Genomic DNA, 22005 nt, shown 5'->3' on the forward strand with positions numbered 1-22005 from the left:
GTTGTTTATTTGAGATGTTTCTTGTTTCTGGAAGTAAGATGTGTTGCTATAAACTTCCCTCTTATCACTACTTTTGCTGCATCCCATAGATTTTGGGTCATTGTGTTTTCATTGTCATTTGTTTCTAGGGATTTTTTGATTTCCTCTTTGATTTCTTCAGTGATCTCTTGGTTGTTTAGTAGTGTATTGTTTAGCCTCTATGTGTTTGTATTTTTTACAGATTTTTCCCTGTAATTGATATCTAGTGTCAATGTGTTGTGGTCAGAAAACATACTTGGTACGCATTCAATTTTCTTAAATTTACCAAGGATTGATTTATGACCCAAGATATGATCTACCCTGGAGAATGTTCCATGAGCATTTGAGAAGAAAGTGCATTCTGTTGTTTTTGGATGGAATGTCCTATAAATATCAATTAAGTACATTGGAATGTCCTATAAATATCAATTAAGTCCATCTTGTTTAATGTATCATTTAAAGCTTGTGTTTCCTTATATATTTTCATTTTGTATGATCTGTCCATTGGCTAAAATGGGGTGTTAAAAGTCTCCTACTATGATTGTGTTACTGTCGTTTTCCCGTTTTATGGTTGCTATTATTTGCCCTAGGTATTGAGGTGCCCCTACGTTGGGTGCATAAATATTTACAATTGTTATATCTTCTTCTTGGATTGATCCCTTCATCATTATGTAGTTTCCTTCTTTGTCTCATGTAATAGTCTTTATTTTACAGTCTATTTTGTCTGATATGAGAATTGCTACTCCAGCTTTCTTTTGATTTCCATTTGCATGGAATATCTTTTTCCATCCCCTCACTTTCAGTCTGTATGTGTCCCTGGGTCTGAAGTGGGTCTCTTGTAGACAGCATATATATGGGTCTTGCTTTTGTATCCATTCAGCCAGTCTATGCCTTTTGGTTGGAGCATTTAATCCATTTACATTGAAGGTAGTTTTCGATATGCAATCCCTTTTACCTTTTTTCTTAATTGTTTTGGGTTGTTATTGTAGGTATTTTCCTTCTCTTGTGTTTCCTGCCTAGAGAAATTCCTTTAGCATTTGTTGTAAAGCTGGTTTGGTGCTGCTGAATTCTCTTAACTTTTGCTTTTTTGTCAAGATTTTAATTTCTTCGTTGAATCTGAATGAGATCCTTCATAGGTAGAGTAATCTTGGCTGTAGGTTTTTCCCTTTCTTCACTTTAAATATGTCCTGCCACTCCCTTGTGGCTTGCAGAATTTCTGCTGAAAGATCAGCTGTTAACCTTATGGGGATTCCCTTGTATATTACTTGTTGTTTTTCCCTTGTTACTTTTAATATTTTTTCTTTGTATTTAACTTTTGATAGTTTGATTAATATGTGTCTTGGCGTGTTTCTCCTTGGATTTATCCTGTATGGGACTCTCTTCGCTTCTTGGACTTGATTGCCTATTTCCTTTGCCATATTAAGGAAGTTTTCAACTATAATCTCTTCAAATATTTTCTCCGTCCCTTTCTTTTTCTCTTTTTCTTCTGGGACCCCTATAATTCGAATGTTGGTGTGTTTAATGTGGTCCCAGAGGTCTCTAAGACTGTCCTCAATTCCCTTCATTCTTTCTTTCTTTATTCTGCTCTGCAATAGTTATTTCCACTATTTCATCTTCCAGGTCACTTATCCGTTCTTCTGCCTCAGTTATTCTGCTACTGATTCCTTCTCGAGAATTTTTAATTCCATTTATTGTGTTCTTCATCATTGTTTGTTTTCTCTTTAGTTCTTCTAGGTCCTTGTTAAACGTTTCTTGTATTTTCTCCATTCTGTTTCCAAGATTTTGTATCATCTTTATTATAATTTCTCTGAATTCTACTTCAGGTAGACTACCTATTTCCTCTTCATTTGTTTGGTCTGGTGGTTTTTTACCTTGCTCCTTCATCTGCTGTGTGTTTCTCTGTATTCTCCTTTTGCTTAACTTACTGTGTTGGGGTCTCCTTTTTGCAGGTTGCAGCTTCATAGTTCCTGTTGTTTTTGGTGTCTGCCCCCAGTGGTTGAGGTTGGTTCAGTGGTTTGTGTAGGCTTCCTCTGGAGGTGATTGGTGCCTGTGTTCTTGTGGATGAGGCTGGATCTTTTCTTTCTTGTGTCAGGACCACATCCAGTGGTTTGGTTTGGGATGTCTGTGATCTTTTTATGATTTTAGACAGCCTCTCTGTTAATGGGTGGGGTTGTATTCCTGTTTTGCTAGTTGTTTTACATAGGGTGTCCAACACTGTACCTTGCTGTTTGTCGAGTGGAGCTGGCTCTTAGCGTTGAGATCGTGATCTCTGGGAGAACTTTTGTTGCTTCATATTATGTGGATCTTGGAGGTCTCTGTTAGATCAATGTCCTGAACTCGGCTCTCCCACCTCAGTGGCACAGGCCTTACACCTGGCTGGAGCACCAAGACCATGTCAGCCACACGGCTCAAAAAAAAAGGGAGAAAAAAAGAAAGGAGGAAAAAAATAAAATTAAATTAAATTAAAATGTAATTAAAATAAAAAATAAGTATTAAAAATTAAAAAAAAATTATAAGGTAATAAAAAAAGGAAAAACAAAGAAAGATAGCAAGAAGAAAGCAGCCAATCCAAAAAACAAACCACCAATTATAACAAGCGTTAAAAACTATACTAAAAATCAAACAAACAAACAAACAAAATGGACAGACAGAACCCTAGGACAAATGGTAAAAGCAAGGCTATGCAGACAAATCACACAAAGAAGCATACACATACACCATCACAAAAAGAGAATAAGGAAAAAATATATATCTATATATAAGAGAAAAAAAAGGAAGAAGAGGACAACCAAATCGATAAACAAATCTACCAATGATAATAAACTCTAAATAGTAAACTAAAATAAACTTAAAATCAGAAACAAATTAGATGCAGAAGGCCAACCCCAAGTCTAGAGTTGCTCCTAAAATTCAGCACCTCAATTTTGGGATCATTTGTTATCTAGTCAGGTATTTCACAGATGCAGGCTGCATCAAATTGATTGTGGACATTTAATCTACTGCTCCTGAGGCTGCTGGGAGAAATTCCCCTTTCTCTTCTTTGTTTGCACAGCTCCTGGGGTTTGGCTTTGGGTTTTGCCCTGCCTCTGCGTGTAGGTCGCCTGAGGGTGTCTGTTCTTTGCCCAGACAGGACGGGGTTAAAGTAGCAGTTGTTTAGGGGTCTCTGGCTCACTCAGCCCAGGGGGTGGCAGGGGTATGGAATGCAGGTTGAGCCTGTGGTGGCAGAGGCCGGCATGATGTTGCAAGAGCTTGAGGTGCACCGTGTGTTCTTCTGGGGAAGTTGTCCCTGGATCATGGGACCCTGGTAGTGGTGCGCTGCACAGGCTCCTGGGAGGGGAGGTGTGGATAGTGACCTGTGCTTGCACACAGGCTTCTTGGTGGCTGCAGCAGCAGCCTTAGCATTTCATGGCTGTCTTTGGTGTCTGTGCTGATAGCCTGCTCATGCCCATCTCTGGAGGTTGTTTAGGCAGTGCTCTAAATCTCCTCTCCTCGAGCACCCAGAAACAATTGTCTCTTGCCTCTTAGGCAGGTCCAGATTTTTTCCCAGACTCCCTCCCAGCTAGCTGTGGTGCACTAGCCCCCATCAGGCTGTGTTCACACAGCCAACCCCAGTCCTCTGCCTGGGATCTTACCTCCGAAGCCAGAGCCTCAGCTCCCAGCCCCCACCTGCCCTGGTGGGTGAGCAGACAAGCCTCTCAGGCTGGTAAGTGCTGGTCAGCACTGATCCTTTGTGCGGGAATCTCTCTGTTTTGCCCTCTACACCCCTGTTGCTGTACTCTCCTCCATGGCTCCAAAGCTTCCCCCCTGCCCACCGCCTGTCTCCGCCACTGAAGGGGCTTCCTAGTGTATGGAAACATTTCCTCCTTCACAGCTCCCTCTCAGATGTGCAGGTCCCATTCCTATTCTTTTGTCTCTGTTTTTCCTTTTTTCTTTTGCCCTACCTAGGTACGTGGGGAATTTCTTGCCTTTTGGGAAGTCTGAGGTCTTCTGCCAGCATTCAGTAGGTGTTATGTAGGAGTTGTTCCACATGTAGATGTATTTTTGATGTATTTGTGGGGAGGAAGGTGATCTCCGCATCTTACTCCTCCGCTATCTGGAAGGTCTCCCCCCACCTTTCTTTTCGAGTCTTGTTAATCAGTATATTTTTCTTTTTTACACTCTGGCATATGCCCCATCAAGCGTTTATAACTGTTGTCCTCAGAGAAGCTCATGTAGAAAAATATGTACATGGTGATACATTACATAAGAGAGATTAATGCTGCACCTTAGGAAATGATCAATTCCAATTTCAGTACTTGCCAGAGGCTTTAGCTTTAACAAGATTCTGTACTTTTAAGAAATATGCAAAGTAATTCTTATGGCAAGGCATAGACTGGTGAAATGGAAATGAAAATAATGGTAGACTGGTAATAAAGAGATCTGGACTCTAATCACTGACCAGCTGTGTGACCTTCGGTGAGCCATACCCCCATCTATCTACACTTTTCTTATATAAAATAAGAGTATGGTATTCAATCTCAAGATGCCCACCAGCTTTAAGTCAATCTCCATGTTATATAATAGAGAGTTTACAATTTGTTTTTCATACACAGTGGTGGTGGAGGGTTATATTTAATGCAAAAACAAGCTAAAAACAGTATAAGTGAAAAGCATTCTTCTATTTAAAGGCATTTCAAATTTAGTCATGATCCTTGGAAAATAAACATAATCTAAAATGTAAAAACATACATCTGTTTTCCATGAAATTTACTTGTCTTTCAAAATGTATTTTAAACATTCAAACATGTGTTGTTTATATAAATATTTGACCATACAAGAGTTTGTTTTTACATATGTCCACTACAGTGAAAACACAGATGGAAAGGGTAGGCATTAAACTGAATTGCAGAGAGATAGGGGAGGGAACAAACTTTTATGGGTGACTTATAGTGCTTTACACTTATTATCCACATACATTATCTCAAAACAACCCTCTGTTATATTATGTCCATTTACGTTTACTGAAGCGCAGAGACTTTAAAAAATTTGACCATGCTAAATTGCAAATTCTGAAGGAGAGCTGCGTTTTTCTCATGGCATCTAGAAGAGTTCTGGCACATAATAGGTGTTCGGTTTATCTTTCATGAATAAATAAGTCACTAAATAATAGGCACGAACCTGGGAAAACATTCCACATTAAAGAAATGTATGTACATAATATTCAATGAAGTTAAAGGGAAAATATACCAAATTTGCTTCCTAGGCTTTTTTAGAAGTATAAGATATAACAAGGAAACATGAATCTAAAATTTCCACATTATTCCACAAGTAATGGCTAACTAGACATCCTGAGGCAAAGTTCATTTTGGTGATCAATAACTAGAAGGTCTATTAGACTTTAAAACATCTACATAGTTTCTACCACAATCTCAGGAATATATTTATGTGGCAAACATATTCTTATTTGCAGTTTATCTAATATTACAAAAGAGGTCCTATTACAACACATAACCTTTTCAAAGTTTCTTTCTGCTGTGGGCATGATGCATTTTGGAAAACCACTAAAAATAAAAAGATAGTAAGCAGTTCACTATTCTTTCCTCTAGTAGAAGCTTTAACAAGCCATAAGCAAGAAGAAAATGGTAATACTTCTTTCTTTTTCTGTATGTTAGTATTTTCTATAGGGATAAAGATTTCTGCACAGTATCCATGGCTTTGACCATTTTTAACCTCAGTTATGCCTAAAACTCCTTTATATCAAATAGAATCTTAGTGAGGAACCCTGTGGTTATCTTATCTTTCATTTTGGAAGAGTATGTTTTTAGTAATACTCTGTCTCTGTGTCCTCTCTCCTGCAGTATGGGGTCTCCAGGAACCCTTACGACAGTCCATGGAGCCTGAATGCTGCTGTCATGGCACGTGGAGTTTATTAGTATCAGTGGCAGATTGAATAAGAACAAAAATGAAAAAAAACTCAGTAGAAAAGTTGGAAGATAAATTTGAGGATATCTTACTGAAAGTATAGCAAAAAAACAAACAGATTGAATATGGAAATCTCAGGGTAACAGTTGTGCTCCAGGTGCAGAGTAACCAATTCATGTTGGAGCAGCTCAGAAGTTCCAGGAAAGTTTCTTTAAGACGATAAAATTGCTGCACTACCAAATGTGTATGAATGTATTGAAAGGAGGTATGTACAACTGGGGAAGGTTTTGAGGATAAATTAGTAGTAGTACCTAGAAAATTAAGCAAGCAAACATACAAAAACCAAAACCTAAGTAAATAAAGAACTCCAAGGAAACAAAATAATAGTATGCAGAAAAGGTCAAAAAATAATATCATACCACACAAGTCAAATGTGTAAAGCATTTACATAGTCATAATAATGTTAACACTGAATATCAAACTAACCAAAATTATGGAATAATTATACTGTGAGGATAAGAAGAGAAGAAGTATGCATGTAGGTGAAAGGATCAATAAAGAGATCTTGAAAGAGTTAGAAAAAATGCCTTGCATTTCATAGTCAAAAATCAATCAACAATGCCTAACACTGAAAAATCAGGAAGTAGTGATATAAACAGATAGATGAGACAGCTAGGTGTTCCCCAATATCTTTCTCCCTCTTCCAATAATAACTGAAAGTTTAGCTGGGCACATGACTCCCTACAATATAACTACATTTGCAGCTTCCCTTTTAGTTAGGTATGACCATGTGACTAATATTTAGCCAATGGGATTTAAGTGAATGTGTTTTGTGGCAGTTTCTGGGAATCCCTTTTAAAAGATAGCTAGTACACACTTTTTGTCCCTTCTTTCTCCCCATCTCTGTCATGCTGCCTGGACCATAAATGCCATAATTTTGGACCTTGAGGACCAGGGCTACATCATAGGGATGGCAGAATGGACGATGGAAGGCATTAGAGTCTCTTGAGGACTTCACAAGGCAGAACGGCCATGCCAGCTCTGGACTTGTACATGGAATTGAAATATCTTGTTTAAGCCACTGTTATTTTGAGTCTTTTTGTTATTCACAGCAAAACCTAATTCTAATTAATATACCACATTATTCAGATGGTGGTAAATACCAAAGGGATCATCTAAAAGAGTAGAAAGTAGTTGACTCTGGCTATCGGGAAATGGTAGGAGGAGAGGAGTAAAGAATGTTGGTTTTGCAGAAACTAACACACCATTGTAAAGCAATTATACTCCAATAAAGATGTTTAAAAAATAAAATAAAATAAAATAAAGTATTCAAATATTTTCATCCATTAAAAAATAAATAAATGCTTGTGGATTTAAAAAAAAAATGTTGGTTTTGTAGCAAGTTCTACAGAACTTAGCTCCTTAAGCTATGTGCATGTATAACTTTGACTTAAAGAAACATTAAAAACAACAATGACAACAAAAACACATGCTCTGTATTTCCCTAATTGTGGCTTTTGTTTAGGCTCCTCATACCATGATGCCACTCCAATTCCTCTTCAGTCATTTATATTCTTTTGTCACCCCTTTTGCTAGACTTTAAGCTCCTTAGAAATAGGACAAGTGTCTAATGCATTTCTAGTTCCCTGTTCGTATATATAACACATAGCATGCTCAGTAAATACAGGATTTTATTTGATTTCTCATCTGAATCCTAAAAAAAATTAAAAACACGGCTCTGGACAGGGCAGTATTTATTTTGAGAATACTATTTATTTTGAGGAATGTGCTCTATGATTTCTCCCTATATTTCTCCCTCTTTCTTCATGTATGTATGAGAAAATACTTTATTTCTTCCTCTGGAAGAGTTCTGCGTTTTGTCCTTTTTCTTTAATAGTACTTAACTCTTGATTTTCTGTAATGATCCTCCAGTGTGAGCTGAAGCCTACTTATACTTGCTCGCAAGAGCCAATTGTTAGCATCTCTTTTGAACTCTGCATTGAATGACCCATGGAATCAGCCATGGCAGGAATCTTTATATCATAGAAATCAACAAATGTTATAAATCAGGGCTTTTTTTTTTCCTTAAAAAGCTGGTTGTTAAATACCAGCACACTTCTGCCACTGTCTAAATCTTATACAAGTATCTTTTAAATGGAATGTAAACTACAGTTCCCACGACTGATCAATATAATTTTTCAATCTATCATTAATTATATAATATGTGAGATGTACAGTACTCCCCCATTATCTGAGTGAATGCCTGAAACCAGGGATAGTATCGAACGTTATATATACTTTTTTTTTTTCTATACACACACCTACAATAAAGTTTAATTTATAAACTAGGCACAGTAAGAGAATATTCGAGTTGCCAGCATAACTACTCTTGAGATTTGGGGCAATTATTAAGTAAAATAAGGGTTACTTGAACACAAGCACTGAGATACCATGACAGTCAATCTAATAACTTAGATGGCTACTAAGTGACTAATGGGTGGGTAGCATATACAGCATGAATACGCTGGAGAAAGGGATGATTCACATCCTAGGATGGAGCAGGAGGACACAAGATCCATCATGCTACTCCAAACAGAGCACAAATGAAAACTTATGAATTGTTTATTTCTGGAATTTTCCATTTAATATTTTCAGACTGCAGTTGAGCACAGGTAACTGAAATTGCAGAAAGCAAAACCACAGATAAGGGGGGAGTACTGTATTTCAGATCACCTCATGCAATTTTATGAGACTGATGTGCTGCCAGCTGCGCTAAGAGGGCAGATATCTCATGCAATTTTAAAAAGTGTTATCGATATATTTAACATGCCATACAACTCATTCATTTAATGTGTACAGTGAAAAGATTTTTAACATATTCACAGAGTTGTGCAACAATTACCACTAGCTAATTCCAGAACATTTTCATCATGCCAAAAACAAACCCTATACCCATTAGCAGTCACTCCCCATTCCTCTCTCCCCCCAGCCCCTGGCAACCACTAATATACCCTCTGTCTCTATAGATGTGCCTATTCTGGACATTTCATATAAATGGAACTATAAAATATGCAGTCTTTTGTGACTAGCTTCTTTCACTTGGCATAATGTTTTCAAGATTCATCTATTTTGTAGCATGTTTCAGTATTTTATTCCTTTATATGGTTCTATAATATTCCACTATATGCATATATCACATTTTGTCTATTCATTCACTTGATGAGCATTTTTTCCCACTTTTTTGCTATTATGAATAATGCTGTTATGAATATCCATGTAGAAGTTTTCTTTAAACAACAAATATTTGTCTAGATCAAGGCACCACCAGACCTGGTGTCTGGTGAGAGTCCACTTCCTGGCTTGTAGACAGCCAACTTCTCCATGTGTCCTCACAGGGCCAAGAGAGAGAAAGAGAGATGTGGGTCTTTTCATTATGGCATTAATCCTATCTTGAGGTCCTCACTCTCAGGAACTAATTTAACCTAATTACCTTACAAAGGCCCCACCTCTAAATATCATCATATTGTGGATTAGGGTTTCAACATCTGAATTTGGAAGTGACACAATAAGTCCACAGTAGTAATGTTTACCGAATATTCACTAATAAAAGACAAAACTGGCAATGTGATTTCTACTTTTTTCACTGAGATCACACTGCATAAGATCAAGTTAAATTTGAAGATTCAATGAAAGGAAGAGCTTATTTGTGAATTACCCAGACAAGTGTGATAATTTTTGCTAAGATTAAAACTTTTCAAATCAATAAAAATGATTATTTTATACACTTTTCTAATATGAATCAATGTGCAGATTGTAGCAGTAATCACCAGTTCTATAAACAAGGATTTCAAAAATTACAAGAAAAATTTGAAGGATACTTTGTTGATATTCATAAGCTTAGAGTTTCTTTTCAATTTATAGTATGTCTTTTTGATTTTCATGTTAATGATGGTAAGCTGACACAAGAATTGGTAGTCTTATTTAATTTGAATAGATATAATTTTTTTTTAAATTTATTTATTTATGGCTGTGTTGGGTCTTCGTTTCTGTGCGAGGGCTCTCCCCAGCTGCGGCAAGCGGGGGCCACTCTTCATCGCGGTGTGCGGACCTCTCACCATCGCGGCCTCTACTTCTTGCGGAGCACAGGCTCCAGACGCGCAGGCTCAGTAGTTGTGGCTCACGGGCCCAGTTGCTCTGCGGCATGTGGGATCTTCCCGGACCAGGGCTCGAACCCGTGTCCCCTGCACTGGCAGGCAGACTCCCAACCACTGCGCCACCAGGGAAGCCCGATATAATTTTGAAATTGATAAACTTTTGCTTCAAAGTCAAATCAATTTTTCTTAATAAAGATGAATCGATGTTCACACTCAAAAGAGCTTTACCTCATTCTGTATAGGTAGCATCACGAGATGCATCCAGTTTGCTCTCCGTACAAACTCATCACTGTTACATTATCGGTACTTGAACTCTGCAGCTACCTCCAGCAAGGGTGGCAAGGGTGTCTTGTGTGTGTTGCTTATAATCAGAAAGAATAACATCATCAAGTTCAAAACTTTTATTCCTGGAGGTCATTAAAATTCATCTTTTTGTTTTCATGAGGCATCACCCTCAAGTGTGTTCTGGGGAGCACTGATTCCTGGGGGTACAAATAGGTGTTAACAGGAAAAAGCAGAATTGTTTTGGGAACAAGTAGACTGGAGAAATACTTGGTTATGGAAAGTTAATAAATTTCAATACAGCAGAACTTCACAGAGCCTTGGAGTATGTTGATACTTATACTAATCTCCTGGGGGCATGGGAAAGGTATAGTATTAAGTGTTTTCCTAAGTAATTTGGAACTGGCTCCCTGAAGGGACCAGTGATCCTTAGAACATATTCAGTTCTCATTTCTTTCACCTCAGTGAAGCAGGTAATTTGTTCTCTCTCTCTCTCTCTTTTTTAAAACAGCTGTGAACACTGAATTTTAGAGAGTGACACCCAAAGTTATCCCATTAGTTACTGGTTGAGCTGTGAATGCTGTCACCATAATATTAAAGCGTTAATTGAAATTCCACCTTGTATTATATGTAGAATTCAGAATTTCTGACCATTATGAATAATAAGTCTCTTAACATAGATGAATATTTTTATTGTTTCTTTGGTCCCTAGTTTATGTTTGTAGTACCATAGAACCACTTGAAGTAATATGATATAGCAACTTTTTGCCAATTCTCAAAACAAGTTAATGTTAATAATGTAACAGGTAGTAGAGAGGTCATTAGTGGAGAATGCCAAAACCTCCAACCAAAGCAAATATACTGTCTTTTAAAAATTATATGACAGAAAAATATCTCTCATTATTACATGCTGGCCAAGTTTTGTAGTGTAAGTTCCCCATTGTTAGAAGCCCTTGTAATAATCTTTCATTAAGACTAAAGATAATGTTAATTTTACAGGACACACTTCTTTTTTTTTAAATTGAAGTATAGTTGATTTACAATGTTGTGTTAATTTCTGCTGTACAGCAAAGTGATTCAGTTATATATATATATATATATGCACATTCTTTTTTATATTCTTTTCCACTATGGTTTATCACAGGATATTGAATACAGTTCCCTGTGAAATACAGTAAGACCTTGCTGTTTATCTCTTCTGTATATAATAGTTTGCATCTGCTAACCCCAAACTCTCACTCCATCTCTCCCCCACCCCCCACCCTTGGCAACCACAGGTCTGTTCTCTATGTCTGTGAGTCTGTTTCTGTTTCATAGGTAGGTTCATTTGGTGAGGACACACTTCTTAAATAACAAACCAAGGACCCTGTGTCTCTCTTTGGAAATGAAGGGTAATGTTCTACTTTGTCAATCTTGATCAATAAAATATTATTATAGAAACACAGAGAGTTCTAGCTAGATCCTTCTAAAGGAGTCTGGTGATTTCCCAGGGACTTTTGAATGGTCATTTTTAGAAGATCACGAGGTTGGATTCAACAATACCCCAGTGCTGGTGCATTGATATTGCTGACTAATTATTGGGGGATCTAGTTATCCTTTCTTTTCTTTATATGATAGACATTATACCAGTTAGTGATTTTCTTTTGGAATTCACAAAGCTCAAGTGGTAATGTAAGGTCTAGAACTGACCTGCTTATAACTTCAGTGAATAATTTACCATCCATGTGTCTTATTTTCAGTAATCAGGCAACATCAGATACCATTATGTATTAAAACTTGTATAAAAATATTGTTGGATAAAAAGAAAGTACCATTTCATGGTTGTTTTCCTCTTGTATGACTTATCTCTTCAAGTAGAGCAAGAACTAAGATTTACATTTTCATTCTAGCCCTATGGTGACTAGAATAGTAAATGATATCCTATATATTCAATCAATACTTGATATATCAGTTAGTTTTAATTATTTATTAGCAACATTTTTATCTGAAAGGTGTGACCTTGTTCTTCTATACCTCATAGGACTAGTTCAAAGAAAAAATAAAATATCACAAGTGTGAAGACACTTAAAGCAATGACCCCTTAACTGATGTCCCTGTGTAATGTCAGTCTTTTGAAAAAAGTGTTCTGTAGTCATATATGTTGAAATGATGTTGCATAATTCTACACCTCTCTCTTCAAGCACATTTTGAAAGCTCTGAATGAACTGTATTATCTGCAATAAAGAAACAAGCTGCTCTGGTCTGAATAACAAAAAAAACATAATGAATTGATGTTATCAATGTAGATGTAAACACTAAAGGAAATATCCTTTTTTTTTTTTCACTTGATGCAATTATTGGAAACATTTTAAGTATGCTTGCAACAACTTAGTTATGTGACTCTACAGTCGGGAAGTAGCCTTGGGGGGATTGGTTCCAAGACTCATCGGGGATACCAAAATCCAAGATACTCAAGTCCCATAGTTGGCCCTCCATACGAGAGATTCTGCATCTCCATGTATAAGTTTTTGAGTGGACATACTTTTCATTTCTTTTGAGTGTATACCTAAGAATGGAATTGCTGTCATATGATAACTCTATGTTAAAAATTTTGAGGACTGTTTTCCAAAGTAGTTAAAACATTTTATATTTTCACCAGAAGTGTATAATGGTTCCAATTGCTCCACATCCTGGCCAACACTTATTACCTGTCTTTCTTATTATAGCCATTATAGTGGGTGTTAAGAGGTATCTCATTGTGGTTTTGATTTCCATAATGACAAATGATGTAGAACATATTTTAGTGTATTTATTGGCCACTTGTACATCTTCTTTGGAAAAATGACTATTCTAATCTATTGCCCATTTTTAAATTGCATTATTTGCCTTTTTATTATTGATATGTAAGAGTTCTTTACATATTCTGGATAAGATCCTTATCAGATATATGATTTGAACATATTTCCTCCCATTCTGTGGGTTATCTTTTTCACTTTATTGATGGCGTTGTTTAAAGCACCTCATACAATATTTTAAATTAATTTTTATTGGAGTATAGCTGATTTACAATGTTGTGTTAGTTTCAGGTATACAGCGAAGTGAATCAGTTATACATATATCCATTCTTTTTCAGATTCTTTTCCCATAGAGGTTATTAGAGAATATTGAGTAAAGTTCCCTGTGTTACAGTGTAGGTCCTTTTTAGTTATCAATTTTATATATAGAAGTATGTACATGTTAATCTCAATCTCCTAATTTATCACTTCCTGCCACATTTTCCCTTTGGTAACCATAAGTTTGATTTCAAGATCTGTGAGTCTGTTTCTCTTTTGTATATAAGTCCATTTGTATCATTTTTAAAATTAGATTCCACATATAAGTGATATCATATGCTATTTGTCTTTCTCTGTCTGACTTACTTCACTTAGTATGATAATCTCTAGGTCCATTCATGTTGCTGCAAATGGCATTATTTCATTCTCTTTTTATGGCTGAGTAATATTCCATTGCATATATGTACCACATCTTCTTTATCCATTCCTCTGTTGATGGACATTTAGGTTGCTTCCATGTCTTGGCTACTGTAAATAGTGCTGCAGTGAACATTGGGATGTATGTATCTTTTTGAATTTTGGTTTTCTCTGGATATATGCCCAGGAATGGGATTGCTGGATCATATGGTAGCTCTATATTTAGTTTTTTAAGAAACCTCCATACTGTTCTCCATAATGGTTGTACCAATTTACATTCCCACTAACAGTGTAGGATGGTCCCCTTTTCTCCACACTCTCTCCAGTATTTATTGTTTGTAGATTTTTTGATGATGGCCATTCTGACCAGTGTGAGGCATTTTTCAGAGAACTAGAGCAAAAAATTTTAGAATTTGTATGGAAACACAGAAGACCCCAACTAGCCAAAGTGATCTTGAGAAAGAAGAATGGAGCTGAAGGAATCAGGCTGACTTCAGACTATACTACAAAGCTACAGTAATCAAAACAGTAATCAAAAAAGTATGGTACTGACACAAAAACAGATATATAAATCAATGGAACAGGACAGAAAGTCCAGAGATAAATCCATTCACCTATGGTCAACTAATCTATGACTAAGGAGGCAAGAATATACAATGGAGAAAAGACAATCTCTTCAGTAAGTAGTGCTGGGAAAACTGGACAGCTACATGTGAAAGAATGAAAACAGAACACTCCCTAACACCATACACAAAAATAAACTCTAAATGGATTAAAGACCTAAATGTAAGGCCAGACACTATAAAACTCTTAGAGGAAAACACAGGCAGAACACACTTTGACATAAATCACAGCAAGATCTTTTTTGACCTTCCTCCTAGAGAAATGGAAATAAAAACAAAAGTAAACAAATGGGACCTAATGAAACTTAAAAGGTTTTTCACAGCAAAGGAAACCATAAACACAATGAAAACACAACCCTCAGAATGGGAGAAAATATTTGCAAATGAAGCAACTGACAAGGGATTAATCTCCAAAATATATAAACAGCTCATGCAGCTCAATATGAAAAAAACAAACAACCCAACCAAAAAATGGGCAGAATCTCTAAATAGACATTTCTCCAAAGAAGACATACAGATGGCCAAAAAGCACATGAAAAGATGCTCCACTTCACTAATTAGAGAAACGCAAACCATACAACTTTTTAGGGCTTTCATTTCTGACACTCATCAACCAAAACATGAAAATTATTGAAAATGCCTTACCCGAACTATTTCACAGTCAACATTCAATTCAGTTGCAACTGCTTCAATTTTCTCTCTACAAACAGAGCCAAGGCTGGTCATGCCATTGTCCCAGTACTTCTTGAGGGTGGCTAAGTCTTGGTCACTGAACTGAGTGCGGTCTTGTAGCTGTAAAAAACATTTTTAAAAATTAGAATACTCAAAGGAAGAATATTAAATCATCAGAGTGATATGTGCTAGGTTACTTTCAACACATAAATTAATTTCACAATTCTTACTCTGTGTTCCCCCTTGCTGAAATGGGCATTATCATGGTATTTATTACTCTGACATGAAAGTGTGCTAGAATAAAATGAGTAAAAAAATTTACCTGATAACAATTAAGCAATGTTGTCTTAAAATGGTTGTAGTCACACAAATAATACGTATTAATTGTAGAAAATACAGATATATTTAAAAAGAAGAAAATTTAAATCACTAACAATCCTGAAATTACACTTGTTAATTCTAATATATGTTTTTTCAAACGTTTTTCTATAATACATGTATTCACATTCACACTACATATATTTAAAAAATACCAGAGTCAGGATCATGTCACGGTGTTGTCTTTTGATAAATTAATCTAGACTTACCACAGATAGGCTCCTACTAATGTTATAATTAATTAAAAGACTAAATAAGAGAAATGTAATAAGATAATGTTGTTTTTTTAAATTAATTAATTAATTAATTAATTTTTGGCTGTATTGGGTCTTCGTTTCTGTGCGAGGGCTTTCTCTAGTTGTGGCGAGCGGGCGCCACTCTTCATCGCGGTGTGCGGGCCTCTCACTATCATGGCCTCTCTTGTTGTGGAGCACAGGCTCCAGACGTGCAGGCTCAGTAGTTGTGGCTCACGGGCCCAGATGCTCCGCAGCATGTGGGATCTTCCCAGACCAGGGCTCGAACCCGCGTCCCCGGCATTAGCAGGCAGATTCTCAACCACTGCGCCACCAGGGAAGCCCCAAAGATAATGTTGTTTTAAAAGAATCATATTTATGGCTTCTGAAAGTTTCAGAATAAGCCCATCCTTTTTATTCTTAGGGTTTTTTTAAACCAATAAACTATGGACTTTATATACTGTTTGAATTCAGCAAATCCTGGAGGCATCCCTAGGAAATAAATTAGAAGCATGATAGAATAATGACCTCTATTTGTGAATAAGGAGTCATGAAAAGAAAGGTTAAAGGACTTATTCAACAGGGCACAGAGAGACCATAGCAGGGCTAGATGTAGAAATATATCTGATTTTTTTCTAGTAGCTTTATCCCTATGGTGTCTCCAATTATCTCAAGGGGTGGTAAAAAAATCTGAAAATTAACTTTAATTAAAAATATAGGGGCTTCCCTGATGGTGCAGTGGTTAAGAATCTGCCTGCCAATGCAAGGGACATGGGTTCGAGCCCTGGTCCGGGAGGATCTCACATGCCGTGGAGCAACTAAGCCTGCGAGCCACAACTACTGAGCCTGCATGCCACAACTACTGTAGCCCACATGCCTAGAGCCTGTGCTCCGCAACAAAGAGAAGCCACCGTAATGAGAAGCCCGCACACCTCAACTGCAACAAAGAGTAGCCCCCGCTCGCCACAACTAGAGAAAGCCTGTGCACAGCAATGAAGACCCAATGCAGCCAATAAATAAATAAATAAATAAATTTATTTAAAAAAATATATATATATGCTGTTGAGGGGATATGGGGATATATGTATACATATAGCTGATTCACTTTGCTATACAGCAGAAACTAACACACCATTGTAAAGCAATTATACTGCAATAAAGATGTTAAAAAAACAAAAAGGAAAACAAAAGAAAAATGCTGACACGTGGAAGAAGTTCTGCAAGAATATATAATAACCAACTATATATAGGGAAAACAGAAGACTTTTTACTTCCTAAGTTAAATATTGTTTAAAAAATTTATTAGGAACTTTTATGACCAAAATTTTAAATAAAAATAAAATTTGAAAACTAAATATCTATATCTATCTATCTATCTATCTATCTATCTATCTATCTATCTATCTATATGCTGCAAAACCCTGTATGTGTATGTGTGTGTTTGTGATGAAAGAATGTGGTGAGAGCGAGAGTGAGAGACAGAGAAAGCCTGTGAGACTGAATGAATTGAGGACAAAAGTGGCAAATCATGATGGCATGAGATGTGAGGTTCTGTTGCTACCTTCTACCTAAGAATAAATGATCTGGTCCCACAGAGAGGTTAGACTTCAAAGCCTTCCTAGACATAAAATGCTTTCAATGTTTCCTTCCTAACTGAAATTTAAAATGGAACCCTCTCCTAAATTAGATACAGGTAACAACAGGAAATAATGTACACAACATATAAACCATGACTTAAATAAAAGAGTTATCATAACTAAAGCTGATACAATACTAAACAACAGGTGCAAATTTGTTTTAAAGCTACAATCTTTTGAAAAGAAATTTTAGCTATCAGGAGGAAAAACAATATATGAATTCTCAGTTTACCACCAAGAAAGTGAAGTTAGATTGTACAATTAGTATGTGTCTTTTCATAAGACATATAGTACAGTTTTTCTTTGAGTGTGTCAATCAATTTCCTTACCAGCTAGATCTCCCCCCAGTTAAAAAAAAAAAAACCCTGATGAGTAACATTTATTACAAGTACTGATACTAAATTACATGTTTCCAATAAAAGAATCAAAACATGTCATCCAAGTTTTTTTTTAATCAAGTGAAATAACCCTCAAGTTATAATATTTATAACATAAAAATCTCATTATATGTCCCTCCTATATTTATTGTACAATAGTTGTGGAGCTAAAATTCTCAAAGCAAAACAAAGAGCAAAATAAATGGTAGTAAGGTTCTAGGTAGATTCAAATAATTCATAACAGCCAGCATAAATATTCCCATATTTTTCCGTTGAACCAAATTCTCCACTATAAGGTAGCCTACATTATTGTCAAACTGGAAGGAATAATGAACAAAACACTGAACACACTGAGCCAATTAATTTGTAATTCATTTAGAGGACATCCAAAGCTGATTCATCCCTTAAATTGAACTAAATAAAAGCTGATTTGATTTGTTAGAAATTTCCTGCATTAGCAATGCTGAAGGCAACTTATTATGACAACGCCTGATAAGTAGAAGTTTATGGGGGAAAGGGCAGTTATTATTAAAGCTCCTAAGAGCATATTTTAACTAAGAAAATAAATAAGGTAATAAAAATCAATTAACATTAAAACTGAATACTCATTTACTGAAGAAAAAAAATGTGGACACTTAAAAGAGAAGGTGAATTCTTCCCCGAGGAGCTTGAAGTTGAAATCAGTTTTGTCTCTCTATTGAAATCTAAAGCCACTTTCACATTACAAGACATCCCTCAGCCTTAACTGCTGACTTAAGTGAGGGAGACATATTAGTCAATTATCTTGCTGATTTTGTGAAGAGTAACATTCCAGTAACCCTGGAAATCCAGGTGAAAGCTGAGGTTTGGCCCATGTGACAAGACAATTGTTTTGATTTCACCTGGATTATATTGTAACACAATAGAAAAAAACCTTCTGGCCTCTTCACCAGCCTCAAGGACACTTCTAGGAATTTAGTTCTTTTATTTTTCTCTTAAAAATAAAACTAAGTGGCAAAACTCTGATATTGGGGAGCAGAGTTTCCTGTTTTAAGTATGTATCTTAGTTAAATGTGGAACTGAATTATATATTTGTACTTAGAAGTAACCCTTTTGAAGTGAGAACTATTAAAAAAATTTCTAGCTCAACTAGCACTTCCTTCACCTTACTCCCTCAGTTTTCCATATGCTGTGCACTACTCTGCCTTATCCCAATCATCAGTCCAGATATTAACCCATGCTGTTGAGATTTCAAACTTGTTTTGTGAAATCTTGTTCATTTTTTCACTAGACAATGGGCTGCTTAATAGCAGGTATCATGCCTTTTTACTTTTATTTTCATTGTAAAAATAAAAGTAATTATGCACTTGATTAAAAAAAAGTCAAACAATTAGAAAGGTATAAAATGAGCTACAGTCTCTCTCCTTCCTTAGTTACAAACTTCCAATCCTGACACCAAAGGCAACCACTGTCAGTAGTTTCCTGGGTAACTTTCCAGGGTAAAAATGCATATACATTTAGAAAAAAAATTGATGATACTATAATTTAATTTTTTTCACTTAGTGTATCTTGAAGATCTTTCTATATCATCACATACAGATATACTTCAGTCTTTTTAACTGCTACTTTGTGCTCCATCATATGGACACTATACAATTTACTTATGTAATTGTTATCTAATATTTTCTAATTATATTATCTAATTTAGTTATCTAATGGTGAACATTTAGGTGGTTTTCAGGTTATTGCTATTAAAATCAATGCTGAAATGGACATTCTGGTACCTATATCTTGCTTTATATTTGCAATTATATATGATGGGAAATTCCAAGCCATATGTTTTGATCACCTCCACTTCTTCCAGTTGATAAGGAAGGGATTCCTGCTTAGGGTTATGAGGATTGATAAACAACTGATTCCCAACACTAGACAGATGAAATCAACAGTAGTGTATTAGTCACATATACTTACAGCCTATAAGAGGAGAACATTGTATGACATGCAGGGCCATAGGGTAATTCTACTTGGAAACAGAATGAACAAGCAGAGGCTGTGGTGTAACCCCTAGGCATGGTGAAATCTCTGTTTCCCACAGGAGAATGTGATTGACTTGTTTGAATCATTCTGTGGGCTAGCAGGGAACTGAAGCTTGCTATTCAGGGATAAGCAGGCACTGTGCCTGGTTCCCATGCTAAGGAGAGTTGTTTGAATATGGTACTTTATCTTCAGGAACACGATGGTAAGGGGAACTTGTGATTGGGCCATCATTCAAGACCCTCTCGGCTTTCCCCAGATGTCAAGACACATATAATATGGGGACTTAATTTTAGATCTTATACCACAAAATGGAATTGGTTGTCCAAAGAGTATGTGCATTTAATTTTCTTTTTTGTAAATATAGACAAATTGCCTGGACAAAGACTGAAATGTATGATAGTCCTTATTTTCCTATATCTTTATCAATGCTAGGTATTATCCAACTTTATAATTTTTGCTAGTTTAGTGAAAAATGGTATTGTGCTGTTTTGATTTATATTTCTTTAAGAAAGACCAAGCGTTTTTATATGCTTATTGGCCTTATATTTCACAGAAATGCTTTTCTTTCTTATTTATTATTTTTTTAAAAAATTTGTATACCCTTAGTGACCAGAACTGTGCTAAACATATGTTAGATATCTTTTTTGTAAACAATGATATTTTTAATCATATGAAATACATTTTCTATGATTAGCAATGCATTACCCTTTTAAACTGTATGATTTTAAAAAATGTATGCTTTACAGATATATTATTCCATTCAATTTACTTACTGATACAGTACCTACTCCCAGTGAAAATGTCTTCTTATCTATAAGAGATTGAATATGGGGTCCTCATAAAGAATACTCTATTGTGACTTCTGGGTGGAAATTTAATTTAACTAATTTTTTCCAAATTGTGATCAAACACACTAATATAAGATGTACCATTTTAACTATTTTTAAGTGTACAATTCAGTAGTGGTAAATACATTCACATTGCTGTGCAACCAATCTCCAAAATTTTTCATAGCCATTAAACAAAAACTCCCATTTCCTCATCTCTCCAGCCACTGGCAACCAGCATTCTACTTTCTGTTTCTATGAGTTTGAATACTCCAGATAGCTTATCAAAGTGGAACAATACAATACTTTTTGTAGCTGATTTATTACACTTAGCATAATTTCTTCAAGGTCCACCCATGTTGTAGCATGTGTCAGAATTTCCTCCCTTTTTAAGAATGAATAATATTCCCTTTCATGTATATACCACATTTGTTCATCAATGTATCTGCTGATGGACATTTGGGTTGCTTCCACATTTTGGTTATTGTGAAAAAAGCTACTACAAATGTTGGTGTACAGGTATCTGAGTCCCTCCTTTCAACTCTTTGGGGTATACACCCAGAAATTGAATGTCTGGATCATATGGTAATCGTATTTTTAATTTTTGGAGGAACCATCATAGCGCTTTCCATAGTGACTGTACCATTTTACATTCCCATCAACAGTGCACAAGTGTTCTACTTTCTCCATATGCTCACGAACACTTGTTAGCTTAAATTTTTAATAGTTACCATGCTAATGGGTATGAGGTGATATTTCATTGTGGTTTTTATTTGCATTTTCCTGTGATGTTGGGCATTTTTTATATACTTGTTACCCATTTGTATATTTTATTTGACAAATGTCTATTGAAGTCTTTTGCCCATTTTTTTTAAAACATCTTTATTGGAGTATAATTGCTTTACAATGGTGTGTTAGTTTCTGTTTTATAACAAAGTGAATCAGTTATACATATACATATATCCCCATATATATTCTCTTTTGTGTCACCCTCCCTCCCACCCTCCCTATCCCACCCCAGCTAGATCAAAAAGCACCTAGCTGATCTCCCTGCATTATGCACCTCCTTCCACTAGCTATCTATTTTACATTTGGCAGTGTATATATGTCCATGACACTCTCTCACTTTGTCCCAGCTTACCCTTCCCCCTCCCCGTATCCTCAAGTCCATTCTCTAGTAGGTCTCCATCTTTATGTCTTTATTCCCGTCTTGCCCCTAGGTTCTTCATGACCTTTCTTTTTTTTTTAAATTTTATTTATTTATTTATTTATTTATTTATGGCTGGGTTGGGTCTTCGTTTCTGTGCGAGGGTTTTCCCCAGTGGCGGCAAGTGGGGGCCACTCCTCATCGCGGTGCGTGGGCCTCTCACCATCGCGGCCTCTCTTGCTACGGAGCGCAGGCTCCAGACGCGCAGGCTCAGCAATTGTGGCTCACGGG

The 22005-nt window shown here is 36.1% G+C and overlaps 1 protein-coding gene across 1 annotated transcript in view; it reads right to left on the bottom strand.

The window, feature by feature from the left end:
- Positions 1–22005, bottom strand: part of HDX (highly divergent homeobox) — a 133919-nt gene that overhangs the window by 40985 nt on the left and 70929 nt on the right. The window contains exon 4 of the mRNA XM_036840177.1: positions 15073–15219. Coding sequence (XP_036696072.1) covers positions 15073–15219 — 147 coding nt within the window. The remainder of the gene's footprint in view (positions 1–15072; positions 15220–22005) is intronic.

Source organism: Balaenoptera musculus, chromosome X, assembly GCF_009873245.2.
Source record: "Balaenoptera musculus isolate JJ_BM4_2016_0621 chromosome X, mBalMus1.pri.v3, whole genome shotgun sequence".
NCBI lineage: Eukaryota > Metazoa > Chordata > Mammalia > Artiodactyla > Balaenopteridae > Balaenoptera > Balaenoptera musculus.